At 41.8% G+C, this 27,984-nt stretch overlaps 2 protein-coding genes and 1 long non-coding RNA gene across 7 annotated transcripts; 1 reads left to right on the top strand and 2 right to left on the bottom strand.

Moving 5' to 3' along the window:
- Positions 1-69: 69 nt before the first annotated feature.
- Positions 70-20,393, bottom strand: LOC132471553 (paired amphipathic helix protein Sin3a-like). 4 transcript variants are annotated; one of them, XM_060070676.1, is made up of 21 exons: positions 20,178-20,393; positions 17,316-17,527; positions 16,750-16,926; positions 16,431-16,537; positions 15,934-16,291; positions 15,387-15,647; positions 15,140-15,292; positions 14,866-15,021; positions 14,664-14,750; positions 14,406-14,524; positions 13,827-14,037; positions 12,876-12,992; positions 11,577-11,815; positions 10,988-11,171; positions 10,032-10,662; positions 9,382-9,551; positions 7,326-7,499; positions 6,756-6,842; positions 6,551-6,645; positions 4,001-4,196; positions 70-2,850 (listed from the first exon to the last, which is right to left on the bottom strand). In XM_060070676.1, the coding sequence occupies exons 2-21, from the start codon at positions 17,502-17,504 to the stop codon at positions 2,632-2,634; spliced, it is 3,930 nt and encodes a 1,309-aa protein (XP_059926659.1). In that variant the 5' UTR covers positions 17,505-17,527; positions 20,178-20,393; the 3' UTR covers positions 70-2,631. The 4 variants fall into 4 exon arrangements, with proteins under 4 accessions (XP_059926659.1, XP_059926660.1, XP_059926661.1 ...); XM_060070677.1 differs by having other exon boundaries at positions 14,664-14,747; XM_060070678.1 differs by having other exon boundaries at positions 15,387-15,638.
- On the top strand, positions 18,947-21,842 carry LOC132471565 (uncharacterized). Its single transcript, XR_009528874.1, has 2 exons — positions 18,947-19,416; positions 21,499-21,842. It is a non-coding gene; the product is annotated as an uncharacterized LOC132471565 (long non-coding RNA).
- Positions 21,165-27,938, bottom strand: LOC132471554 (uncharacterized). Of its 2 annotated transcripts, none has more exons than XM_060070680.1 (15): positions 27,605-27,938; positions 27,074-27,239; positions 26,360-26,553; positions 26,137-26,241; positions 25,628-25,766; positions 24,925-25,075; positions 24,574-24,709; positions 24,220-24,372; positions 24,008-24,045; positions 23,857-23,886; positions 23,563-23,729; positions 22,660-23,123; positions 22,211-22,310; positions 21,515-21,770; positions 21,165-21,335 (listed from the first exon to the last, which is right to left on the bottom strand). In XM_060070680.1, the coding sequence occupies exons 2-15, from the start codon at positions 27,203-27,205 to the stop codon at positions 21,244-21,246; spliced, it is 2,157 nt and encodes a 718-aa protein (XP_059926663.1). In that variant the 5' UTR covers positions 27,206-27,239; positions 27,605-27,938; the 3' UTR covers positions 21,165-21,243. The 2 variants fall into 2 exon arrangements, with proteins under 2 accessions (XP_059926663.1, XP_059926665.1); XM_060070682.1 differs by having other exon boundaries at positions 27,737-27,938.
- Positions 27,939-27,984: the final 46 nt, after the last annotated feature.

Below are 27,984 nucleotides of genomic sequence, written 5' to 3'. Positions count from 1 at the left end.
TGGTTTAGTCTGTTTAAATGGTCCTTTAAACCCAACATCTCGTATAGGAAACACATTGGGCCAGCTACATTTCGATCTATAAAATTAAAAGTTTAATGCCAAACACCATACTACACTCATTTAACATCACAGAAGTCAAAAGACCTGGTAAATAGTGGCAACACATACAAATGGGGTAGAAAAAGCGGTTATATGTACAATTGAGCTTCCTGGTAGTTCATGTAGAATATACAATTAATATGGTAAATATATTTCTGAAACTTTTCCCACCCCAAATTTATTTTAACCAAACTTTGTAACATAAGTCATCAGCAGGATGTGTTAAGTTATCATTTCGAGAACATTTAAAGCTGATCTCAATTATTTCCATCGCAAAGTTCACAGGAATTGAGGGCATGAAATGTGTGTAGTGTGATGGTTTTTAGGGGTGGGGATCTCTTCGCACCTCACGAATCGATTCGATTCGGATTATGAGGTCAACGATTCAGTTCTATAGCGATTATCGATGGATCTCGATGCACGCATCACGCATTTTCATGCAGGATTTTCAAAAATATATGTATACAACTGAGTTTGCTACTCACTTCCTACTTTCGTAATGATCATAAAAGACAACAGATTAATTAATTTATCTAATATTTTCTTAGGGAAAAAGCTTTCGTCACAAATATGACTTTCTATGAACAACGCAATAATCAGTGCAGCTTGCATTACAACACAATATGGAGTATGTAAAAAATAGGTTTCAGTTTTATTTACTTTCTAATCTCTTTTCTATGTCCGTAAAGAAAAAGCTGCTCTTGAATGTCTGAGTTCTTGTGTCTGGCTGTGAGTATGCGTGCATGCTATGCGTAGGCTGAATCGCAATTGTGTCAAGACAAATCAGATTGGCCAATGGCCAATACACACTGAAGATAAATTAAATAATTTTAAAATTACTAAAATGATCCCTCTCTGGCGAACAGAATGTTGCAGCAGGCGAAAAAAAGAAGAAAAAAAAAGATATTTTTTTAAATTCAGATTATTAATTTATCTGCATCGAGACGGAATCGTTCTAGAGAGAATCGCGGTGCATCGAAGAATCGATTATTTTTCCCACCCCTAATGGTTTTCTGCATAAATCAATATTTTCAAACATTTGGTGTATTCCAGCAAGTTCCAAACTAGTGTCATCATCACTGGGACTTGAGACTGGAGTCTTGCATTTCAGCGAGTCGTTTTGCACCATCAGTTCCACGTCGTTTACATGCCGATGGCTAGTTCATGAATTATGGTTAAGTATATAAGGAGCTGGTCTCTAGCACCTGGTTATAGATCACAGGCCTAATCTTACATTGCGTTATCTACAATAACCAAAAGCTATATACACATTTATTAAAAATTGACAGCCAAGGATACAGCAATAAAAAATATTTTGATACCCCCTGTTCCAAGTGGAAAATGACATTCATGTTTGACCCTGCCAAAACGCATACAAAATAGTAGACTCCTTCGACAATGTTTGATTATTGCTTGCTTCGTTTCTAGCTGAGGATGAACGGAGTACAATGATTCATTCACACATAGGCGTACTGCACCAGTCCACCTGTTCTACTTCCCTGACAATGCTTCAGATACTAAAAACCAAAACTAAAAGTATGTACATGTATGTGGTGTGGGACCAGTTATGATTGCAACAGAAGCCCGAAACAAAACGAACAGACTGGCAGTACTGGTCAAATGTTGGTAACGTTTAAAATACAGACACACACTTTCAAAAAGCATATATTGTTGCCTGGCTACATTCACAGTTTGTGAAATCTCTAAACAAACTTGTGAATCACTGGAGGGAGAAAGAATATGTGGTCATCTAACAGTGCTGCTTAAAAGGGTAGAATGTCACCATCAAGAAATAAAAAAATATATCCTTCTAAACAAAGGTCAAGAGAAAAGGTTCACTCGATAGAACACAAAGGACAATAATCATGAACATCCTTTGGTCGAAGTTAAAATGACGTCTATACGATGCTAACCAACACGTAGCCTAAAATTGGTACCATGGTTGTTGAAGTATGCTATGCATCAATAACTCATAAATCAGACCTTATGTACAAACTATTTTTAAGTGTTGGGTCAGTCAACACTTGCGGTTCTTGAATAGCTATGTGCCCAGTAGTAAAACCTTCACAGGTTGTGATAGCTGGACCGGGTAAAATAAGTTTCATATCCTAATACAAAAACAGGTAAACAGCTGTAGAAAACTCGAAAGTTGTAGGTGAAATGTTTTACGGTGGTGGTTCTTAAAAACAATATGTGTTCGGCCTTAGGGTTGAGTATATTTCCAATACTCCAGCCGGTTCATCCATCCATCCACCAAGAGCATCATTCATCCGTTTAGCCATATTACAATAACAAACTCTTATTGGACTACTAAGTACCTCAGGGTTGGTCGGGGCTCTCTATATGTTGAACGTCTTTATAACAAACCAAAAAACATTTCACAAGTAGGCACCAAAGCAAGTGTCTTTCAAAATCCAAATACCATGGAGAAAAGAGCTGAGCGACTAAACATAAAGTCAGAGTCCAGGCAAAGGACCCTTAAAGACTCGGATATGCAGTGGCAGTTTATCGTGTCCAAGCTGGTGTTGTGGGCTACATTGGGGCATACTTGACGCGGTACTTGTTAACGGCGACGTAATGGAGAACCTCTGGAGTGCATGTGGTGCTGCAGGGCAGCAGACCCTCACTTCGCTCGCCCATAAGCCAACTGCAGTTCTCCGCCGCCATCTCCCCGTTCACGTGGTCCCTGGCCCAGCAGTCCAGCCAGGCCTGGAAGCGCCTGTGCAGGCGAGTGTTGACACGCTCCTGGGACTGAAGTAGAGAGCAAAACAGAAGGTCAGTCGGGAGACGCAGCGAGACAGTAATGCAATATTGCATCTCAATGTAGACGCACTAATCTCGGAAGTTTGACAATGCTATAGCCGAACTTCTGGGGCTGCATAGTGCCGGAAACCAGAAGGTGTGGGGGGCGGAGTTATGCATCGTTTCCTGTTTTGTTGTGAGGAGATGTGGCGTATGGTGGCGGTGTATGCGAGACTCAAATTGTTTCAGGGTGTTTGGGTGAACGACAAAATAGCAGGGAGGGATAATTATGTGAATTGATACAAATCCACCAGTGGCAGCATTGTACTTTAAAAGCTGGTGGGCAGCATGTCTTGGACTACAAGGGCAGAAGGAAAGGATGCAAAGCCAATTAGTCAAATCAGGCCTCCTCTTGATTTGTAAAACTAAATAAAAATATCTTGCCGATCATTGGGCCTATTTTTGCCCTCAATGACTGAAGGTTGTAATTTGGCTATGTTTATTTTCAGCTAGAATTGTTTTAAGAAAAATGAACGCACAAGACCAAAAGGGAGGCCATTTAAAATGCATCATGCTCTGAATCATTAAATAACATCCTTTCCACAATATCAAACCGAATGGTCAGAGAGAGTAACAAACAATTAAAAGAACAACAAGAACATTATTTCACAATTATTTACAGGCGCTGTAAGCCTAACATTGTTTGAGGCAAATGTGGATGTTTCAGAATGTTGGTCATGGTGTTAGCCAATTAACATCTCCCGGGCTCCACAGACAGGCCGTGGGCTGAGGAAACGCCAATATAACCGAACAGAACAACCGCACTGTACCTCAACGAACAGTAGCGCACTGCTTGGTGGAAACTAGAGACTACACAATAAGGCAATTTTCATAATAGACCCATAATATCATCACAGACCAAATCTGTGATGCTGCATCATTTTAAGACCAAGCTATGCTAAACATACACAATAATCATTGATGGGGACATTGACAGTGGGAGGAGGCAGAGACAGCTGATAATATGCCCTAGGACTATCTGTATCCTAATACTTCTTTATCCTTGGGGTACCGAAAGGAGGTTATGCCTCAACTGTGCCTCAGTCCAAATTGGACTCCCGAAGGCACAATACTGAACAAAAACTTTGCTCAGACCCACCTGATGGGCCCGCGTGAGAGCTGTATGCCTGTACATGTAGTCTTCAGACTTGCAGACATACACCATCTTGTAAGAGTTGAGCTTGAACATGCACTCCATCTTGGGGTCCTGAGAGCCATCAGAGGGCCCTTTGGTGATCCTCTCCTTCTGCAAAAGCTCCCATCCACGCTGGCACTTGCGTATTCTCCTCAGGTTCCTGGGGACCACAACAGAGAAACCCATGGGTATACCAGGCGAGGTTGCCAAAGAGAAAAAAAACGAAACAAAAAGGAAAACCAACACTGCCCGCTACCCCCATATTTTAAATTTCAGCAGGTTTACAGGGAAAGTTCACACAAATTTCTAGAAATGTGTCAGCTAAAAGCGTTGGGGTTCACTCACAGTACACACATAATGTTCAACTTTGATTTGACAGGTATAACATAAATACACATGTTGTAAAATTTGAGAGGACTGTCCCTTTAAACAAGTGTTTTCTTGATACCCATGCATAGCACTCACCGAATAAAAGAATTAGATAGGGAGTCAAGTCATTCGTGGGAATTGTGGATCTATAAGAGCAGCAGAGGCAGCAGGAGTAGTCATTCTTTACAGTGCACGTCCGTTCCACATCCACATAGTGATTTGCATGTTAAGTTCTACAGATGCTTGAAAAATATTTTGTTTTTCAAAAAAGCTAAAGGGGGAAAAATATCCAGATTTTGGTGCAGGCATTTCCAAAATAAAAGCATTATGCATCCTGCTTTAATGAAAGTTTTAAATTTGTACTTACCCCAGAGGGCACAGGTGAGCGAAGACTGAAACCATGAAGCATATTTTTTTTGCATTCAGGGCTCCACTTAAAAGACATGACAGTGAGGCCAATGTCATAAATATACGACACACAACAGGTTGTATCTGAAAATAAATATATTTTGTATGCCACTAATGCAAGAGATACACTAAAAAGATTTCTGATGTGCGCACACTTTCACCAACAATGATTAGAGCGTTGTGATCATGCGATGAAAACCAAGCGTGGCGGAAACTGCTAGAACTTATAAATTATTCTACCAAACAGTTGAAAATATTGTTGTGGAGCAGAGTGTCTTTTGGACTTGTTGCGCTGCTGACCTCTCATAGATTTGAAAATGGGAAGGAAAGGACCACAATATGGACCAATGACCAAACAACCACCACATTAATGCAATGGGTTAAGGAGGGCCACATTTTTTTTGGGGTCTTAAAATAATTGATTGGAATGTTTATGTAATGGACAGCCATCTCAAAAAATGTTTCACAAGCACTACCAACCACATATAGATGGGCCCAGCCACCCCATGCAATGCTCTGAGCTGTGAGAAAAGAAATACACCAAAATATAAACATACACTTCAGACCACCATTTTATTTACAAGCCCCACTTTGACTGTACATGTGTTGCTGATAATGTGCTTGACCAGGGGTTCTCCTGCGAGTAATCATCTTGTGGACCTGGGAAAAAGCTTCACCCACAACACAAAAAAAATCAACCAAAAAAAGAGCTACAAAAAGGGATTGCACTGAATCCACTGCAAATGATTACACACATAATACTGAATATATGAAACACTCCAAAATAATGGACATTTAAACATCTACTTTTGTCTGAACAGTGATTATATATGTATATCTATATATGTAGGTCTCACACACAGGACCTTTTCTCATGATTACAAATCACATACAGCAGGCATGATAAAGGTAGAACGTGAATGACTTGTTTGCATTTCCTTTACTTGGGGTCCAGGTTATTATCAGGTCTTTAACCAAGGCTAAGATTCTAATCTCAGGTCTGAGTCACCGTACAAAAGAAACAACCAGAGTGATATAAAATGACAAGAGCCGGAACCCATTTGTTTTGCTTTCAGCTCACGCTTTCCAAACATGTAAAGTTACTTAAGGTATACAATGGAAAAAGTTTTAAATACAACACATTCTGAAGAATCAAAAACCCATCAATTAAATAACTGTCCTTTCAGCTGGAGATCCAATTGCTTCATTGAGACTACGATTTAAAAAAACGTTGCACTCATAAATAAAAAGATCCTGGTAAAAAGGAACCGAGACTAAGCATAAATTAATTCCCTGTTTAAAACGTTGGCTGTATAAAGTGCATTCTTCATGTGTGGCAGAGGTCCAAAAGAAAAGGAAAAAAGAAACGAAGAAGACACAGGAAAAAACAAAAGAAGCTCTTCAAGTTCACAGCCAACGAGCCTCTTCCCAGACACGACGGGGCAGCCAGGCACTGCAGCGTCTTCACCTCAACGTCAGCAGAAGAGTTACTCTTGTCAAAACACCAGACCCCGCGTCGAAACTAACAAGAGAGGATTCTGGGGGGACCCACGATATTTGCAATTACTAATATAGGCTTGTGCAAATGTAGCCACGGTTTCTGGCTCGGAAAATGAGCCCGTATTTTGGCAGCTGGTTTGGCTCATCAACAGTGGAATGGCTGTCTTGCTGACTAAACGCCTGAAGGTAGATGGTTTAGGGATGTGTAGACAAGAGGGGACACGGCTGGGGCCTCACCTGGGGAGGAACACGGGCTTCTGGGCCAGGTGCTCCCGCAGCTCTGGGGACGCAGAGGCCGAGTTCAGGTACCGGCCCACGTAGTCCGACCACCTCTGTTGGGCGGGAAGAAAGGTTTTGAGATCAAAAAATAAAATAATTAAAAGGAAATAGTTAAGACGTTTAGTGTGCATGTGTGCTATTCAAGACGTTCCAATAGTCTCACCTCTGCAGGTTCATCTGAGTTATCGTCCTCTGTGTCCAGAAGCTCCAGGGTCAGAGAAATACTTCCCCTGCTCTTCAAAAACATCAGCTGGACACAACACAAGACACAAAATCAGATGGAAAACACACTGGAAGGCAAACATCATCTTTGGCATGTATTAACCTGATAAATCTGACCGGTTTTGAAAAAGTGCAAGCAAGAATTCCAGATTTATTCGGGTCTTGTGAAGTAACATACTGAAATGGCTTTTCAAAGAAAAGCTTTTTGCTTTGGCTAGATTTTTAGATCGAGCTTGAAAGAGCAGACAACAGTTATTATATCCCTGACTAACTCTGATTTTATATGCGAGTGTGTTATGTATAATTTCTGAACGATCTATACAATTATGAATGCACGTTTGTACTGCATCTTTTGTAAGTTGTAATGGTGTCTTACAAGCCCATGTGGGCTTAGGACACTTAAAGAATATCAAATCTTTCAGATTTATTTTCGTAAAAGCTGCAGCATAGCGCAAGCCTGGCATGTCAGGCTAGCATAACGTGGCAACCTGAATAGTTTGGATATTGGTACCTTGAAGCAATTCTCTTCTGGCATGAGCTGCTCCGCCTTTCGCTGGTAGACCCCCTCTGCCGTGGCCCGCGACGCCTGGGTGGACGCGGCGCCCCCAGTGGCCTTGTTGGCACTCTCACTGAGGTACAGGTCCGTCACGCGCACGCACACGCCATCGCTCACAATGTGCTGGAGCTGTGAGGAGACGGACACAACCACGGCCCATTGTTAGGACACAATGGCAAGGAGATTGTGTGAATTAGGGCCCGACCGATTTATCGGCCTGCCGATTTAATCGGCCGATTATAGCCTTTTTGAAAATAATCGGCATCGGCCAAAAAGACGCCGATTACAACCGATTATTATTATTTTTTTTTTTTTTTTTATAAATGTTATTGCGATTAGTATCCTGCAGATTGCGCTCCTACTCGCCTTGCTAACTAACAACTTTAGCTGGAGTAAAAAAGAGGAGATTTAATTTTACCATACAACATGAAAGCACGCTCGCTCAGGCAGCTGCGCGCTCACCTCACCAATGTACACAAGACCTATGAGCATGTTGTGCCTGTTTTTCTTTAGGTCCCAGGCCATGTTAATTTGTTATACTGTAGACTCTAACGGTGAGACCATACTGCTCAGCACGCACGTGTTAGTCACTGCTCACGAGCGCAGCACATTGGGAGTTATTTATTTATTTTACATTTTACATTACACTCATTTTTGACTGTAAATGTATTCTAAAACACTCAAAGATTCTGCATTCAATTCACATATTCGTCAAAAGTGTTTAAAGTATATTTAAGTTATCAAAAACTACGTTTTATGTTGTTTTTTTTGTTGTTTTTTTTAATCGGCCGATTAAATCGTAATCGTAATTTTTCTCTGAAAATAATCGGCATCGGCACTCAAAAATCAATATCGGTCGGGCCCTAGTGTGAATGTTTGTTAAAGACGTGTCCACCAAATAATTTTTGGTAACACTTTATAATAAGGTTCCATGATAAATAGCAAACTAGTCATTACCTAACCCATTGTTTATATTTGTTACTAAAATATCCATTTGCAAAAATGAAAACCGATAGTTTTTTTTCCACTGACCACAGAGTGTCGCTGGTTAGGGTGGGGTTGTGTGTTAGGGTTAGGGCCGTGTGTTAGGGTTAGGGCCGTGTGTTAGGGTTAGGGCCGTGTGTTAGGGTTAGGGCCGTGTGTTAGGGTTAGGGCCGTGTGTTAGGGTTAGGGCCGTGTGTTAGGGTTAGGGCCGTGTGTTAGGGTTAGGGCCGTGTGTTAGGGTTAGGGCCGTGTGTTAGGGTTAGGGCCGTGTGTTAGGGTTAGGGCCGTGTGTTAGGGTTAGGGCCGTGTGTTAGGGTTAGGGCCGTGTGTTAGGGTTAGGGCCGTGTGTTAGGGTTAGGGCCGTGTGTTAGGGTTAGGGCCGTGTGTTAGGGTTAGGGCCGTGTGTTAGGGTTAGGGCCGTGTGTTAGGGTTAGGGCCGTGTGTTAGGGTTAGGGCCGTGTGTTAGGGTTAGGGCCGTGTGTTAGGGTTAGGGCCGTGTGTTAGGGTTAGGGCCGTGTGTTAGGGTTAGGGCCGTGTGTTAGGGTTAGGGCCGTGTGTTAGGGTTAGGGCCGTGTGTTAGGGTTAGGGCCGTGTGTTAGTGTTAGGGCTGTGTGTTAGGGTTAGGGCCGTGTGTTAGGGTTAGGGCCGTGTGTTAGGGTTAGGGCCGTGTGTTAGGGTTAGGGCTGTGTGTTAGGGTTAGGGCCGTGTGTTAGGGTTAGGGCCGTGTGTTAGGGTTAGGGCCGTGTGTTAGGGTTAGGGCTGTGTGTTAGGGTTAGGGCCGTGTGTCAGGGTTGGGTTAGGGTCGTGTGTTAGGGTTAGGGTTGTGTGTTATGGTTAGGGTTATGCAAACAACTATATATTTTTAAAATGATGAAATATTTAATAAATGATGAAAAAACGATTAACTTGTGCCAAATAGATGTTTTAGTAACAATTAACAAATATTAACAAAGGGTTAGTAATGACTAGTTTGCTATTCATTATGGCACCCTTATTATGAAGTGTTACCTCATTTCTTTTTTTTTACCTGTCGTACGATGCTCTGGATCAGCTTGTCCATCGTGAAGGCAGTGTAGGCATGGATGGTGAACATCTCCCGTAGAGTGTCCTCATACTGTCCAGGCTCCATGTTGCCATCCAGAAGATTTTTCACCATCTCCAAGAACGTAGAGTAGTAGTCCTCCACGTCAACATCCACTGGAAGAAAAAAAGAACCATGTAACGGGATGTCGCAAATAAAGTAACCACATTGATACAAAAAAAGGCTGCGTGGGTTTTAGAAAACGCGAGTTGATTCAAATGTAATTACAACCTGTTAAAGACACAAACAGCTTAAGTGAGCTATAAGCTAAATTATAAACCTAGAGTAGACTTGTCTCAAGGTTAGGTCAACCAGGATGTGGTATGAACAATAGTGTCAGTTTTTACATTTGAAAGTACTGATCGTTGTAGTTGATGTTCGTAACACACCTTTTAAAATCAACAATTAAATTGTGAATCCTCATCATAAAGATAAATAGCATTCAAAGCATAACATTCTGCCTTACATTTTTCTTTTGAAAACATTGGTTGTCCAATGCAGGGCCAAAAGTCTAGTCACCAGACCTATAGCCCCCCCTGTGTGAACTGCCCTAATATATCAAGCAGACTTCAGAATGACCACAAAAATGCCCCTACCTCCCTCCAATGGGGATGGCTGGCGGCCAGAGTTTCCACACTTACTGGGCTCCTTCATTCTAAGCTGGACAGCCGGATTCTCACTCTTCTCTCGCTTAAGGCCCAGGACCTCTCTCTCCCAGTCGCGCTCACCGGCGTCCTCCTCTATTTGCTTCTCCGCCTGGCCATAGATGCGCAACAGCCGCGAGCACAGCATCTGGTGGAGCCGCAGGAAGATGTACCAGTTGTTGTTGCCATACAACAGGTTGTAGGCGTCGTCCAGTCCCCTCAGCTTCTGGACCCCAGTGCTGCTGAAAAGCAACTTGGACTTGCTGACACCATCCCCCGGCAGGCCGTTGTGCTTCTTGACACCCTCACGGTCCGCCGCCTCCTCTTCGTCCTCGTCCTCATCCTCTTCCTCGTCGTCCTCATCTTCCTCTGCATCGGAGAGCTCGCCGCGCTGAGCGAACAGCATGTCGGGGACGAAGTGGTGGATGATCTGCTTGATCTTGTACTTGTCCTCCTTCTGGATGCCCACCTGTCGCTTGACGTGGTGGATGATCAGCGAGGCGGCATCCTCTAGGATCTGGCTGTCGTCGTAAGGCAGGGTTAGGTGCGGGCCACTGGGCTCTTCCGATGCCCGCTCCTGTCGCTGCCCAACACAGGGGAGAGAATAACACATGAGCTGAGGCAATGGGAGATGTGCCTAATAATAATTACATAAAAAGATATTGTGCATATACTTGCCAATGAAAGGTGATAGTGGTAAATCATGACAAAAGTGATGCCCAAAACTTTATCGAACAGGATTATAAAAGAAACCCATTTGTATCATGAACAACCTTTGGACAGTAGGTTTGTGTTCTCCAAACATAATAGCTCATTGAGTATTTTATGACTCGTTTTATGATTACGAGAAGCTATTGTTTGTTGTCCGTGAGAGCATTGCAAGTCAATTTGTACCAAAATCTTCTTACCTCATCATACAGCATCTCAATCTCACTAAGCAACGTCTTTGAACGAAACACCTTGGTGTCGTTCTGCTTGAAGTTGACGCCCTGGTGGTCAAGAGACTTCAGGTAATATTTCTCGTTCTGCTCCCTCCAGATCTTGTTGAAACCCCTTTGGGCTTCCCTCCATTCATCCTCCTTCATCTTTAACCTGGACAGAGAGACACAAAGATATACAACAACGCTCAAAGATAATACACAATTACACACTCGTGACAACTGTTTAACTGACCTTAACAAATCCTAGTAGAGCACAATTAGAAAGAATAAAGGAGGAGTTTTCTCAGTCCCTTTTCTTGACATGCGTCTAGCCCTGATTAGGACTGCAACCCCAGCATAGCATTGATTAGAAGAACCACAACGCGAGTCTACCAGTTAATACACCGCGAGTCTAGCAGTGCTGAGAAGAACTTCTGCGCAAATCTGTGATTAAAATAACTACAACGAGAGTCTAGCAGTGCTGAGAAGAACTATAGCATATTGTCTTCCAACACCTGCCACACGTTACAGGGCGGCCACGGCGCCAACGCCTTTCCTCCAAGCCCCACAGACTGACCTCTTGAGCACGATGGGGACACACACGGCGGGGCTCTTCTTGAGCCCGTCGATGATGTCCAGGGCCTTGTCCCCATATATCCTCTGGATGGCCTTACGGTGGATGACCTCGGAGCAGCCGCCCATAGTGTTGTCCAGCCGGAAGCGTAGCTGCTCCTCAGCGGACATCCGTGACATCCGCCGCTGCATTGTCTCCAGCGCCCGTATCGTGGCAAGGTTAGTCTCCAACACCACGTCCATCTGTCAGGGCCGGAGAAAGACCATAACGACGAAGCAGGTACAGTCAGTCACGTTGTATTTATTAACTGGCCCCAGTTTATTGGAAGAATCTAATGAAAAGGCACATGCCCTGTATTTAATTGATGGTAGATCATTTTTCCAGAGAGCCATTACATTCTTAACTGGTAATAAAAAAGGATGCTGATAAAGCAAATTGTAACACTCTCTGAAACGATGTGGTCACATTATTTATTAAAATTATATTTATCAGCTGGGGCAATGCTTAACTATAGTTTCTAGGGATGCACCGAAATGAAAATTCTTGGCCGAAACTGAACCCAAATACACTGAAACAGTTGGCCGAAAGCCGAAACCGAATACCGAATGTGGCTTTTGCTGTTTTTCATTCATTTTGCTTCAATTTTTCACCATTGCATAAATCAAACAATTAAATGTCCTTTATAAACTTTTTTGTCTTGCTTTTCAATAAAAAAAAATTACAAATTTGATACCAAATATTTATTTAATACTGAACGTTTTCTAACATTCCAGCAGACCTTATAGCAAGAATTTAAGAACAATGTACCTTTAAATAAATGAGTAAAACAAAATATTTTTATTTGGCCATCTTTGAGCGGCGATTGAAACACGGGATGATTGAAACACAGCGATTTCCTCGAAAAACACGCAAGGCTTTCACGTCAAATTTCGTCACTAAGTTCAGCACGCAAGACTGACCAACCCCGGGAAATTTCGTGTAATGACGTCCCACCGTTCAAATGTTATCCCCCGAACCTGTTTTCGAGAGCGCTAAGTAAAATCCTTCCTGCGGTAGTTTTTTTGTAATAAATAGTTGTGTTTTTTGTTTCATGCCATAATAATATGACTATACAACAAATGAATTAGTACATATATAAATTGTTTGGTGTATTTTTTTCGGCCTGTTTACTCCTTCGGCCGAAACCGAAAATTATGTTTTGGGCCATTTTCGGCCGAACATTTTCGGTGGCCGAATATTTGGTGCATCCCTAATAGTTTCATAAAAGTATCCATAGAGTATTATTGTATTGATAAGACTCACCTCAAACCGTTCGTCCTCACACCTGTAGATATGTTCCTCATACTGGGTCTTTTTGGAACTGACGAATGTTGAATCCTCAGACCAAGACGGGAAGGACACCCACGTGTCATTCAGAACCTGCAGTGACATATCAGTATGTTAGCGATAACAGGACATTGTTGCTCTAAACCAGGGGTTCTCAAAGTTTTGACAGCTGAGGGCCAATTTAGGAACCGAAAATTTGACTGAGGGCTGCCAAAGGAACAACATTTTTTGGCGGGAAACGCTGTCAGCATCCCAGTGGTGAAAAAAAACATTGCGCCGTGGACCTCTGGGAGTAAGGTCAAGTGAGGTCTAAATCAGGAAACTTCATCCTTTCAAAGTAATGTACAGTCGGATTATAACTAACAAATGTTACAGGATTTAATTGAAAGCTAGAAAGAGTCGACTTTTATCTTTATATTTATTTATTATTGTTTAAATTAATATTGATATAATAAAAGAATAATAATAAAAATGATTAAAATCCTTTTTTTACATCTGTATGTCATTGCGGGCCGCACTTTGAGAACCATTGCTCTAAAACGGTTGTTCCTTATACAAAACTACAACATTTGTTTATCTTGCCCAGCACGTCAAGTGCTATGAAAAATGGTATTACTTAATGGATTTTCTTTACCAATCTATTGTACTAAAAAGGTGCTGTAGGTAAGATTTGACAGCTTTTATTTGAGTATAATTTGTTAGTTGCTGGTAGTGAGTGGAATTCGCTGTGAGAATATCTGTTTCGAAATGAGTGGACCTGCCTGCCTATGATTTTAGACTGCCTGTCAATCACCGATGCATGAAATGCAACACTTCTCATTGGCGGAGAATCGTGGAAGGGGACATTTTTGGGGTCGCGGACTCCTGCTCTCTCTTGTTACAGCTCTCGATCTTCTTAATGTTGTGGTTTGGGTTGTGAAGGCTGACCTCTCTGCAAAGCTGGGTCCTGCCTGTGCACTTGGGCTGCTGGTAGCTCTTGGGCAGTGCTCTGTAGCTGGAGCCTAGTCTCTTGCAGGAAGCATAATCAATCTCCATGGCAATGCCCTCTGTGGCCCGCTCCTTGGGGAAGCTCTCCAGATGGCTGGACTCACGGTAGCCCAGGAAGTTCTTGAACCAAGTAAAAAGCTCGGGGAATTTCCTGTCAGTCAAAATAAGATGAGATGCGACGGTACTTCATTATTCCTAGACGGGTAATTTGAGCGCCAAAATAAATATCGTATTCAGACTTGGCTGTGATTGTGAGAGTTATTAAACATTACATGTTGGGGTGGAATTAAGAAAGTTACTCATACAGATATCCTAACTATTACTACAGAATTATTATAAGCAAATCCATTATAGATACAAGTATTGATACAGTAAGAAAAATATATAAATTTTACAAATGTTTTTTTAATCACCACTATTATTTATTCTACTAAATAATTCATACTACATAGCGATGACCCTGCATATTCGACCATAAAACTACAACTACATTGGTTAGTGATAGTGTAATGAACTCACCCAAGGAAGGGAATAACTAACTGCACCAGTTCAGCACGGGATATCACTTCCTGGTTGAAGATGAGGAGGCAGCGCAGGAAATTGTCATAGGCCTCTGGGCTCTGAAGCGCCTTCTTCACCTGTTTGATAAAAAAAAAAAGAATTTGCAAAATTTGATCACAAGAAAATTGGACTGCCTGTTTTCTTATCAACAGTTTTCTTCCCAACATAACCAAAATATATATTAGAAAAAAAAAAATAAAATGTTAGAAAACCAACCTTTTCAAAGAACATTGTTTCTGTACCCGTGCTGTGCTTGTTGACCTCAACCATGGCATGCTCTTTCCCCATCATCTTGGGTTTCTTCTGAAGGGCAGGCAGCAAACACATGATATAAACATGACATGGTTGCTGGCCTAAACATATCATTACAATTCAGCTGTGGTTTGTAGTGTCTTCATGGGTAAATATGAGTTAATACCTTGATAGGGGGAGCGGCTCCAACCCCAGAAGGTCTCCTAATGGGCAGGCCGTTCTGGTTGAGTCTCTGTTTGCTGCTCAGCAAAGGTCTCTTCACCGTGCCTCCGTGGTCGTTGCGGACCGACTCTGCCCTATCTGCAGTGGTCTTGCTCAAAAGCTGATGAAATAAGGGACGGAGCATAAAGACATTATCCATACAACAGTAGTAAAAAACCAAGATCACAACATTGAGTCGACAGACGACATCTTGGGAGACTTGTTAAGCGGTCACTTACCACTGAGCTGTTGGCGTCCGGTAGGAACTGTCCAAATTCTGACAGCAGATCTTCCTGGTTCTTGAAGAGCCGTGCTACCTGAGCGTAGACCTCCTGCTCCGTCAGGTTCGGGGTGTAGTTGCCCCCCGCCTCTTTAGCATTCCGCTGCTCCTTCTGAGAAAGAGAACAGTGATTGAATGAGGAATTGCTTTCTATTTTTGCACCAAACCACTTTGAATAGTGTGACTGCATAAAATAAAAAACACACCTGGTAAGTGTGGAGAATCTCGAGGAAGGCCTTGTAGATGTCCGGCTGTCCCTGGAAGCGGTTCTTGATCTTGTTGACGTAGTTGATGGCGTGGTTGAACTCCACCGGCTGGTTGTTCTGCAGCGCGGGGCCCCCGGTAGGTGTGCTGCTAACCGGGGTGTGGGACTGGACGGAGGGCGAGCGGGGGGAGGCATAGGATGGGATGGAAGGGGTGGCTGGGTTGGGCTGGCTGGTGGGGGTCAGCGCCGGAGACTGGATTGGCTGTGGGTTATAAACGAGAGAACAGAGCCGGGCCAATCAACGCAGCTGTACCCCAAAAACCAAACCTAGGCGCGCCTTAATGTCGCTTGAGGACATGATGGCACCCTCTAAATCCTACATTGCATATATCCACCCACCCACCCACACACGAAATGGAAATGAAAGAAAATTAACCACAACAAGTCAAGTGTCAAGCGTAAGGCTGGTTTATATGAAGGAAAGTGGCCCTTATAATATGGAACTATACGCAATGAATTTGAGTACTAAAAACAAGTGTAGCCGCTACCTTGCTGGTCTTTGCTGGTGTGGGCTGGGTTGGCGCGGCTGGGCTTGGGGTTGTGTGGGGAGTGGAATGCTGCTGCTGCTGCAGACCCTGGTGTGGCTGCGGTGCTGGTGGTGGCAGCGCTGGCGGCTGCTGGTGGCTGGGTGGTGGGCCGGGCCCACCACTCACTGGGAGGTTGTGGACCGAGATGCCGTGGGGGGTGATGTAATGTATCTGTCCCGGCGTGGTCACGTTGACCCGATCATTGGTCTGCACCTCGATCTTGTAGCCCGGCGGCAGGAAGGTGTTGAAGCCCATAATGAGGTCAGGGTGGCCCTTGAAGAGCTGCGAGACACGGCTGATCACCCCCGGGGTGTCGATGCTGTGGGGGACGGAGCAACAGGACAGGGGGTTATGCAATTGTTTGCGCTTAAATATACAAAACAAGCAGACTTTTAGCAAAGAATACATAAGATATAAATAACTTCCCGCTGATTATATACTTGACACTGAATTCTTACCTCTGGGATTTAAACTCTTTCATGATGTCAAGGAAGTCATTATAAACTTGAGGCTGGTTCCCAAACTGCAGTTTCACTTGGTCCAGGTAGGACAATGCATCTTCAACCTAGAAAGTATTTCACTTCATGAGAAAACCCTATTCAACAATCAAACAGGTTCATTTTCTGAGCTGAATGCAAAAAGAACACATGCTCAACCCATGCCAATCCTGAAATGTAAATTAAATGTAAATGAATATGCTAAATAAAGCATGATAAAATGTTCAGCAACGATACACATCACATCCAGGTACGTCATGCTGTATTATTCAAAAATCACCTTCAGTCTCTGGAATTGCTGCTGCCCTTGAGCTGATGGGGGCTGAGGGTGGCTTTGGACCACTGCGGGCCCCTGGGACGGCACAGAGGAGTTGAGGGAGTGGGGCCCAACATGAAGAGCCGAACTACTGTTCTGCCCAGGTCCATGTCCAACTGTGCTCTGAGGCATTGTAGGCACCTGTAGGCAAGTCAAAATATCATATTAAGGCCCAATCCCATTTCTACCCCTTACCCCTTCCCCTTACCCCTCCCCCTTGTTTTGAAGGGGTAAAGGGAAGGGGTAAGGGGAAGAAATGGGATTGGGCCTAAAGAACCATTTCTTCAGGTGCAAAAATATACATACAATGATGACTTTCGTCATCAAATTGGATAGGATCAATTGTATGAAAGAGCAGTGAATAACAATTGAAAAGTAGAAAGATGGCTACAAAGACTAAATTCTTGGACCATATATATCACCATGTTTGTGTGCTGACCACAGTCTTTAACTGAGAATTCAGGAAGATGTGCATAAGCGTGTGTTAAAGTAAAGCTAAACATGATGAGTGTAATCTGCGGGGAACTGACCTGGTAGCCCTGTGGGATGGAGTACTGGATGCCTGCAGAGGGCTGCATTATATCTGCAATGGCCTCCAACACAGAGGAGGACGGGGCAAGGATGCGGTGCTGGAGGGTCTCTGCGGAGGGGGGTAGTGGCACGCGCCGTGGCTGCTGGGGGGAAAACACTGGTTCCTGGTCCTCCAAGCTTCTCTTCATTGTATACTCATACTCAAAAGGGGCTAAAGGGGAGTAAAAGGCATAGGATTATCAACTCAATGATAGATCACAATTTAACAATTTGAGGTGGATGTCAAATCTTTCGATTTAAAGTTCTGTTAGATTGAATCCATGTGCTGCAAAGACCAGGAAAATGGTCTCATGTTGGTATTAAGAATGTGAAGAGTCCCTATTGATTTGTCACCATTGGGACTAATCAAGACTGTATATACAGAGCTTTGCAGCTCTGTATATACAATTATTAGATATAAAGTGTAATGTCTGTATTACATTTGGATAATCAATAGAATTGGCCAGTATTAATCAGTAATGGAGATTATTAATGAGCAAAGGCTTAATTCATTCATTGTACCTTTGTTTATAGAGTTGGATGTGTATTTGCATCTCTGACTCGCTGCGCAGTATGACAAAGTCAGAGTGACATGTTCAGGTTGCAAGTGTCAAACCTTGTGGATGTTGCTCACAACAGTCATCAGAATAATGTACTACAAAAAATTATCATTGTGATCAGGTGGCCGTACTAAAGTATAGTAAGATGATATCTAGGAAAAGATAATCAGGGAAAAATTGTTTTGCCATTTTGTATGTTCAAAACTCGACTCCAGTTGACTGTTTCCAGATATGTTAAACTTTATATATAATATAAACATAACAAAGAGTGTCAAAACAGGAAGAATCCTTTAAAAAGTGTGTACTTTCCACAATCACACATAATGCCCTTAAACATAGACAAACTTTGCAGAAATATCCATCTATTTATCTCTGCATTTTTTTTGGTAAATCTTTTTATTTCGGTTAATTCGCTCAATTAGTGCCTACGTGGTCATTCGCGTTTGTTTTTGAGCTAGCCCATATTACATGTACCCCTCAAATGGTACAGCATACTCAATGCAAACTGTATTAAAAAGTAAACATAAAATTTTCCACTGCACATATTGTATCTTTTTTTAATACCTGTGATGTGCCCATACAACACTCGACATCTGGATAAAAACGTCTGTTTACATTTCACACCTTTTTATGAGGCATCTATTTATACCTTAGTTATTATATAAGTTATTATTATATATTTATATTATTCTAATTATTCATGTCCAGAATTGTAGTTTATTTATTTATTTGTTTATATAGGCATAGCTCTCTTACTTGTGTTTCTTTTAAACTTTTACATTGCACTGTTGAAGGAGCCTGGGACTTAACAATTTCATTGCCGGCGACTGCGTCTGTAATTGCTGTGTATTTGACAATAAACCATTTTGAATCTTGAAGTCCAAGGCAGCCTGACTAGTGTAATTTATAGGTACCCTGTTTGTCTCCACAGCGCGCATGCGCGGACACATGCGCATGCGTAGTAGGGTTCGGTAGTGACAAACCCAAATAAAGATCGTGGTCGAGAGGCAGTGTGGCACACTGTGCTTGCACTCCATAATACAGCTATCGAGGTTACCATCCTTGCGTTTTTGAATCGTTGAAATTAAAAGCAACGTTTTTCCCAAACGGTTGTTAAACGTTCTAGAACACACATGCTGTCATCTGGTCGTGATGATCTTTTATCCTCTTTACTTTATTGAAAATCTCACCCGAAAGCGCGTTGATAACCCGTTGAGTGTCAACATTCAACGGCATGCCAATTAGTAACAACAAAGCCTGGTCCTATAATAATATACAAATGTGGTCGGGTTCTAGTTTAGCCGTTTAACCGCATTAAAAGGCTAAACACTAGCACGACAGCGGGAGCGTTGTGCTTCGACTAGAAGGGCAGTGTTTGGTTGTAGCCGTCCCCTCCCCCTCTCTGCTCAAACTTGCCTCTTGGTTTCGACGAGCTACTGCCTGGTGGCTCGGTAGCTGGCGGTGGCAAGCGATGCAACCGAAATGGATTAGCCAAAACCCCGTGAGTGTAATGGGTCATCGTTAACATCAGAAAACACAACTATGCTTTTAATAATAATTACATCCAAACTGGGCTGAGGGGTTTCGCAGCTGCTAAAGAGGGAGATACATTATAACAGCTGGCAAAATTAAATGAAAGATCTCTACGGGAGGATAAGCGCGCAAGGAATGCAAAATAAGCTCTAGTGTACATCAGCAGCGCGTGTATTTGACGTTAAATTACACATACTTTTGCATAAATGGTATCGTACGAAAGGCTCGATACCCAGTTAAGAAGTGAGGAGGCTACACAACATTTCTTTGGACCTAATATGCAACTACATAAGTATGGGAACATGTTCGTGTCATCAACGATACAATTACTTTGTTGTAAAATAGAGCACTGTATTATGCGAACAAAACAGTCAAACAATGACAACTTAAACTATTTCAGGATGAGAAATTCATGTCAGGACAGTCTGTTGAGCGTTAGCATTTCAGCTAATACGGTTAGCCGGCTAGCATCAGTTTGGAAAGAGCAGCTTCACCAACTTGGTGACGTTGCAAGCTATTGTACTCACTATTCGTGTTTTGTTGATAGACGAAGGTAGGACTAAATTGTAATTTCCACAAGGCACATAGCCAAATGCCATTAGCTCGCTGACTAGTTTGTTCGACAAGGTTACGTTAGGTAGCTAAAAGCTATCTTAGCACAACAACCAGCTCCCATCATTTTGGCTAGGTGATGTTAACGCTAGCTAAGACTAACGTTAGTTCACTTACCTCGCAAAGCTGCGGCCAGAGATAGCGCGAAACACCCAAATGTTACCGCCGCGAACAATGTTACTTCACCTTTTCACTTCTCGGCTGTTATAAAATCTTAAGTTTGGGAAAGTGATAAGAAATCGAAATGTCAAAAATGAATTGCCCGTCCAGTCAAGTCGCTAACAACAATCCGTAAAGCGATGTTCCTTGAACATAGAGGCGTGGCTCTGGTGAAGGCGGGTTAGTCTCCTCCCAAGCCTTTTTTGGGATTGGTCAGCTAGATGTCTAAACATGAAAACACACGTATAACCCTCAGCACAACAGTGTAGCAATGTCGTGGCAGTTTTCCTTCTACAAAATACACAAATCATATGAACTTGATATAATACCAAGGACGTCCTTTTGTTTAAGAGGGTATTTTACGAATAACCTTCTTTTTTTTTTACGACTACTTTTTTTTGAAGGACCCAATTAAAAAAAAAATCAACTACAGTTCTTTAAACATATCTTGATGAGCAGGTTAATGTTGTTCTAGTAGGCTGCTGTTATGCAAAGTTTGGTATTTTGGGGTATTTTTATTTAATTATTGCTCACCTATATAATAATCATTTTAAGTTTATTGTTTTGATTGCATTTATATTAAGCATTAGGTCTAGGCCTAATGTCCAATAATATATGAAGACGTTGTTTGGTCTGTACTGAATTTAGTCAGAAGAAAACAGGCAATTTTGTTTTGGATATGTGGGCTTTATTCAAATTGCAGCAGATTACATTTACCATTTGTCCCGTTCTTTAACAGATTTTTAGCGATCATGTTGTTTAGGAAAACAACCACATGGTTTACATCTAAAAAGAACATGCAGCAATGTTATACATTTGTTCCATAAGAGGAACAGCATGTTTTCGCTTGGCATCTTGAAGTGTTACAAGTTAACATGTAGCAGGCATCAGGGGTTTTGTAAAATATAAATGATTTAAAAGAATAACAAGTCTATGTATCGAGAGCATGGTGAGAAGCATATTTCATTTTCCCAGTGTTGGGTTCGCACTTATCACTTGTTAAATGCTTATTACACAGACCGCTTCAGATATTCCAGTGACAAAGCAGAACTTGAAGAAATATATTAAGGGTTGGAATAATCAATGCTGCTGTCATGGCTTTGGTTTCAGGAGGAGCTGGAAAACAAACAAAACAGTAATACATTTAGTAGACAGTATACTGAATAAACCTGTAGGATATGAAACACAGTTTGACGGATGGAAAACTATATTTAGTCAAACATTTATGTCAACACAAGGGGCCAATAATAACAATGTTCTCTGAAAATTGGGCGAAAAGAAAGGGGAATCTTTACCATTTGCAGAGGCAGTTGCCATCCCTTCCCTTGGGGGGGTAGTAGTCGCTGCAGGTGGGTTTCCAGCGCTAGCAGGGATATTGCTGGAGGGGAAGCTTTCAAGTGCCAAGCTCACAGCTCCCGACCTGATGGTGTAGGTGGTGGTGGACAACCAGTCTGTCATGATTGAAGTACTTTTGAAGTTGCGACAGGGGTCAGGACAATTGTGAGAAGGCAAGGTAGGCATGCAAAGATGCACCTTACACTCCGTAAACATCTAAAAAATACAACAAATTAAGCAAATGACAGTTCATTTTAGTTCAATGACTAATCCTAGTTATTGAATATGCATATGTTCAATTAACAAAATAAAAAAGGAAATATTTTGAAGAAACCCCATGCTCAAATGGTTCTTATTATGCTTTCAGATTGAAATCCTTTGGGCAAATTATGGGTTGGCTTTGGGAGATGATAAATTACTATATTACTGACCTGTTTGTGGTTTCAGCTAAGAGCAGCAAAGAATTATCACCCAGACCAATATAGACATTTCTATTGTAAAAATAACTAAGTACCACTCCCAGCACAACTCCTTCTACCTCTGCTTCAAGCTATAACATGTTGATGGGGATGCAGGGGCGGTGCTTCCGAAAATGCACGTGTGTGTGCTAAAAGGTTATTTGGTCGGTGGCTAGGAAATATGGAGAACAGACATACTCTTGATCCATGTATTTCAATGCTGCTTATATTAAGTCGGTAAGTCTTGAAAGATTTGTCCGGAGTAAGAAGTTCAACGATGCTGCTGGAACCCTCACACCTAGGGAAAGTGATCGTTTTGAATGATAATATGAATAAATAATAATACAATTCAAGCATAATTAATGCATAAAAACAGTGGCTAAGAGCTAAGACTTTTGTTTTCAAAGCCGTTCCATAATCTCATGCCATCACATTCCACTGAAAAAATACATTGAGCATGTAGTATTAAATTTAATTTAAAGGGACATATCTGCACTCAAGGACACCATACAAAGATACACAAAAGTCATTAAAGAGAAACAACAATAGATACAAATAATAACAATAGTAAGGGACATAGCAATTTGCATCAGATGGAAAAGGCAGTTTTGAACAGATGTGTTTTGAGCTGTCTTAATTATCCTTACCCATGTTCAAGAAGTGTTTGTGGGTCAGAAAGGTCCTCTGTCACTGACCAAATACAATTGTCCACAAACAGCTCCACTCTGCCCTTCCTGCTGTTGGACATCACGTACAGGTCCAGCTGTTCAACCTGTGGCTGGGCAGCAGGAAAAAGTCTTCTCTTTGGTCTTTGCAGCTCAACCGCCTGCAAGGCATACCTAGTTGGTGTCGAAATTCTCAAATGGCGAAAGGTGGCATTTTGCATGATACTTGAAAATGGCCCTTGGTCAGGCAAGGAAAAATCAAGCCAAAATGAGACACTGCCAAAGATCTCCTCCTCTTCGCCAATAATGCTCCTGTATTGACCTTGGGCCTTGACTGGTGAGATATGGCAGGCAAGCGGGAGAATGAGTGAAGGCAGGCGGCGGATCATGGTTTCACTGTGCACGCTTTGCAGAGTGTTGGTATAAATTAGCACTGAACCCACATGCTGGACAGGAAGAAGAGAGATAAGACATGTCAAGATATCATTCATTTATATATTTTGTACTTATAATATAATTATATATAAACAATAATTCTGCCCCAAGAACACAGGATTGATGAGCTCTAGGAACACTACTTGTAATTTAAAAACGGAGTTGTGGTGTGTAACTTTGTAGTATATACTACATTTATTTACTGGGGTGTTGCTTGGCAAATTTCTGTATACATGTATTTTTGTAGGTCTCTCAAATAACAGTATTTGATCTCATTGAGACTTCCTGTTTAAATAAAGGAAATAAATTAAAATGTTTAATGTCTTAATGTCCTTTTTTACATAATGTCATTCATAAATACTTCAGATAGAAAGGATTAAAATTATCATATAAAAACGAATCATAAAAAAACAACATGAGTGGACCATAGTGGTAGTTTATGATCCTTACCACTCTCTTGGTGCCACAGCCGGTCAGTGGGATGTGAGCAGTAAGGTGTGTGTTGTTATAGGAGACGGGGCAGGTGGGGCTGTTGAGCTTAACGTTTTCCAGGTTGATGTTCTTCAGTGTGATAACTGGGAGCACCAGGGTCATCTCTGTGTCCGAGCACTCCAGATCTTGGGGAAGAGAGGCGGTAGATGTGGGGAACACATGTTTATACCGGCGCCGTGATATACTCTCTATGGACTCTGTAAGGTCATTTATAAGCATGCTGCGTTTATTAAAGATGGTTGCATTCTCAACTTGTTCCTGGAGGCAAAGTCATCGTTTCCCCTAGAAGGAAAGAAAGAAACAAAACAAACTTAGCCTATGCAAAGTGCATGCATTTAATCAGGTTTAGGATTTATTATATGTGTATCTTGGTAAAAATATGTTTACGCTGGTTCAATCTTACTTTGATGTATCCATAGACATCGAGGTTCTGATTGTGAACTGTAAAGATGGAGAATGTGTACATTAATTTATTCTTCGATAACGGATGCTCTTTTCTAGATCCAGATTTCTACATTTAAACAATTTGCCTTATTGCTACTTGTTTTATCTGATATTAACAGAGATATAATGGTTGGTTACATACATTTACGTTCTACACACAGTGACGCTGACCTGATTGTATTAGCAGAGAAGCAGATGGGTAGGATAGGTGGCAGTGTGTTTGGCGCACAGACCCATGTGACTTCTTTAGTGCTCATTGTCTCAGTTGTTATGAGGCCTGACATGAAGAGGTCAGGAGGGCCAACTACTCCAATCTCTACAACACTGCAGAAGACAAAATATAACAACTTTTACAGAGAGCGAAAAATATAAAAATAAAAAGGGACATTTCTACCCCACAGCTTTACAAATCTGTGTCGTTTGAATTAGTTTGAATTGGCAGTTGAATAAAAACTATTTCGGTCAATATTCTTGGAATAAAGTTTTGTATCTTCCGGAAAATTGAATGAAACCCCTTCTGGATACCTCTCCAGCTCTGAGGTGAAGGTGGCGGTCAGGTTGACTTGTTCATATGGCAGAATGATCAATCTTGTATCCCTCAGAGGACTTTGGCCAGTAGCAACTGGTTCTGCACTGCAACCAGAAGAAGACGCTTCCTCCACTGAAAAACAGTAAAAGGTTATGATGACTTGCACACTTAAAATGGAGTAAAAACAAGGGATATCAGAGGAGGAGCAGGTTACATTTGTGGCCACCACAGATCAATTTCTCTTTACGTATCTTGTCTGAGAGCACATAGTAGTAGTTGCATTTTAATGTTCACACTGTGTAACCTGGGTTTTGGGCCTTTGATGGAAGTTAAGCCACACGACTCACCAGTAAGGGAGAGGTACACAGGGATAGAGCTGAGTGGCTTGGGGTCTTCATTTGAACTCAGTTTGGATTGGGGAAGTAAGTCCTCCACCATTAACATCACAGAGTACTGGCCGGCAGATGCTTCTCCGCTAAATGACAGCATACATTTTTCCTGGCAAAAGTAATTACCCAAATAGATCTCAATAAAACAGCTTATATAGCAAATATATTGTATTTGCAGGCAAACAATTATGTATGAGTCTTGTTTTCATTCCCAGCATGCATGCTAAATAAATGTATGTTTTTAACAAAAATGTTGATGATGAAGTAATCCATAATGATCTGCTTGGAAAAATCTGTGCTAGGCTAGAGATATTTTATACATACCCACATAATTGTTTTTACCCACCGTTGAAGTTCTATTTTTGGGGGATTTAGACACACATTTCCTACCTAGCATAACAGATTATTTTATGCATAATAATCTGGGGAAAAAAATAATTAAGGGAAAAGTCCCTTAATTCTGAAGAAAGAAACCTTGAGATGGAACACGGAGTAATGGAGAGGGCAATGGGTGTCATAATGGTGAAAAGCAAACAAAGTTGAAGCACAATTAAATTGTGCTAAAATATACAATTTGCAATGATCTTATGTGGTGGCTAGTGAGTCAATTTATTGCCGTGGGGTCATGATGGTTAGTAGTTATGAAAACAACAAGGCTCACCTCATTGAGCTCTATAAAAGAGTGTTGGGTGCACCCATGGCACTCCCCCTGGTCTGCACGGGCAAAGCGGCACCGAACTGGGTCCTTGTCCAGGTCGAGGAGGGACAGATTGATGCGGTGAGGGCAGCCAGCAATGGCCCTGGGGAAAGGTAAATCCCTGGTATCATGCCACATGAACCCATTTGGTGCCAGAATATGACAGTATGGGGTCATAACAGCACAAATAGATCACAGTCGGTATTGTCATGCATAAACAAATCATTATGGGCCGGTAATAATCTATAGTTACCTAATTTCCCCTCTGGAATTAATAAAGTATAAACTTAATTCCCTACTTTCCAATTATATTATTAACTAGTCATCTCTTTGGTTGGCAGACACAAGGATTATCTAATTGATTCTGTAATACTAAACTGTCTCAAAAATGTATTATTGTTGGCATCACAAAAATAAACGAAATGATGGTGAAGGTCTGTGTGTGCAGGGATGTGTAAGTGGGCTTTGATTACCTCAGAGGTGGTGGGAGGGCAACATAAGGGGGTCTGTTGAGTTTGGTGGTATTAGCTCGTACCGTGGCCTCCGTCCGAATGAACACATCCCAAGTCACTTTGGACCTTTAAGAAATACCAAAGCAAGCATACTGTTTGTCTAAATGCAAGGATCTGAACATTAAAGCAATAAAATGGTCAATCAAATTGATCATTTCTGAATAGAAAGTAGTTGAGGGCATACCCTAATTCAAAAGTGGCACTGTAGTTGCTGGGAATAGTCTTCTGCCATCTGCGGATGCACCAACCAGGGCCGGGCTTTGTGCCAGTGAAAGGTGTACTTGTAGGATGTACTTTGCAGTCCTCCTCACCCTCAGCACACACTCCAGTCAGGTCTGGACACGGGTTCGGTGCAGCCACCATGAAATGGGCTCTCACCTGACAAAGAGTATTTTTTTCACACCATTATGGAGGGACAGTACCGAACAAGGTCATCATCAGCACTGGAATCAGTTCCAACTGGACAAAAACAAAATAATCAACCCCTCTTATAATAGTTGTATGACAACGGCTGGAATTGCCAGGGGGGGCCCTGAATACCCTCTCCAAAAATATACTCGAACACCTAGGAAAATAAAAACAGGAAATGACCTTAAAGCTAGGGCTTTGAGGTAAAGACATCAGTGTCTATGAGAGATAGATGAGTGTATATATTGTAGAATGCAATGAGCAGCCCATAGTAACTACCTGGATACAAATAGAGTAGCTGGGTGGAAACAAAGTAAATAACTGGAGAATGGAAGAATGCACTGCACCCGTTGTTTCCTCAGCATATGGAGTATGATATATCCTAACTATTTCCAAGACAAAGTCAAATCTAACTTATTCAACCAATACATACAAATGTTAAGACTCCAGGGCATCACTGGGGGTGGGGAAAAAAGCAAGAGGTGCTCACCGTTTTCCCTCCATTGGTCTCTATAGGGACAACATGGACCACTGCACCCAGAGGAGGGGCACTGTGTGCTGGATCCAACTGTAACAAAGTCAGACTCTGCACCAGGACCACCCAAGTAAAGCTTGACAACATCCCAGCTTGTCACTCCAGACAGGTGTAGCAAACCCTTTGGGGCACAAATGTTGCCATGGTGAGTATGCCTACTGAGCTAACAATGCCAGCTTATTCTTTTTTTTCATGGGGATATATGATCTAGTATTTTAAAGCCCACACAAATGTGGCTATGGATGGTTATTTTCACAAGACATCGTTAAAATCCCTTCAGTTTCCATTTCTACTCGTTGGACAGATATTGAGTGACTAAGTGAATATCCTACATAACCATTAACATTTCAAGCGTTGACACCATTTATGCTGAGCATTAGCAATTTTCTAATCAATTTGAATTGATGCGTTAAACATCAAGGAACAAATTTTATCCCAGTTAGTAAAAAGTTAGAGATTAATGCAGAATCAAGTTAACATCCTTACCACTAATGCCAGTATTTGCCACGATGACCAATAGTTCTTTAGAAAACCTCCCAACCTGTTTATGTTGCATATATTCACATACAATAGAATGCAGTGCTTACCAGCACAAAACATAAAAACAAGTCTGATTACCAGTTGCAATTGAATTCTTCTAGATCCTTCACTCAAAAGCGAAACCCTCAGCTGAACAGTAGTTTAAAAGATGCATCACGTTCAGCTACAATACACAAGGAAGTTGCTGTACCACTCAATTCGCTCACTGCATTGATATGGCTTAAGGGATGTAGGCGGGGATTTAACATTAGAGAGAAGAATGATGTTGAACTTGCTAGACCAGAGATGTGACATAAGAGCACATTGACCGATCAAAAGAAAGGATA

This window comes from Gadus macrocephalus, chromosome 14 (genome assembly GCF_031168955.1).
Source record: "Gadus macrocephalus chromosome 14, ASM3116895v1".
In the NCBI taxonomy this organism is placed as follows: Eukaryota; Metazoa; Chordata; class Actinopteri; order Gadiformes; family Gadidae; genus Gadus; species Gadus macrocephalus.
The sequence above is the reverse complement of the archived record's forward strand: the minus strand, read 5'-3'. Positions and strand labels throughout refer to the sequence as shown.

What these genes read in the sequence shown, in the direction of transcription:
- LOC132471553 (XM_060070676.1), bottom strand. Translation starts at nt 17,504, where the DNA reads ATGAAGAGAAGCTTGGAGGACCAGGAACCAGTGTTTTCCCCCCAGCAG. An exon ending in AAACAATGTTCTTTGAAAAG is followed by an intron (nt 14,525 to 14,663) that starts GTTGGTTTTCTA and finishes TTTATCAAACAG; the next exon opens with GTGAAGAAGGCGCTTCAGAG. An exon ending in CAGAAGAGAATTGCTTCAAG is followed by an intron (nt 6,843 to 7,325) that starts GTACCAATATCC and finishes TGTTGTGTCCAG; the next exon opens with CTGATGTTTTTGAAGAGCAG.
- LOC132471554 (XM_060070680.1), bottom strand. Translation starts at nt 27,205, where the DNA reads ATGTTGTCAAGCTTTACTTGGGTGGTCCTGGTGCAGAGTCTGACTTTG. An exon ending in ATGTCTATGGATACATCAAA is followed by an intron (nt 23,887 to 24,007) that starts GTAAGATTGAAC and finishes CTTTCCTTCTAG; the next exon opens with GGGAAACGATGACTTTGCCT. An exon ending in TTGAAATACATGGATCAAGA is followed by an intron (nt 21,771 to 22,210) that starts GTATGTCTGTTC and finishes TGTATTTTTTAG; the next exon opens with ATGTTTACGGAGTGTAAGGT.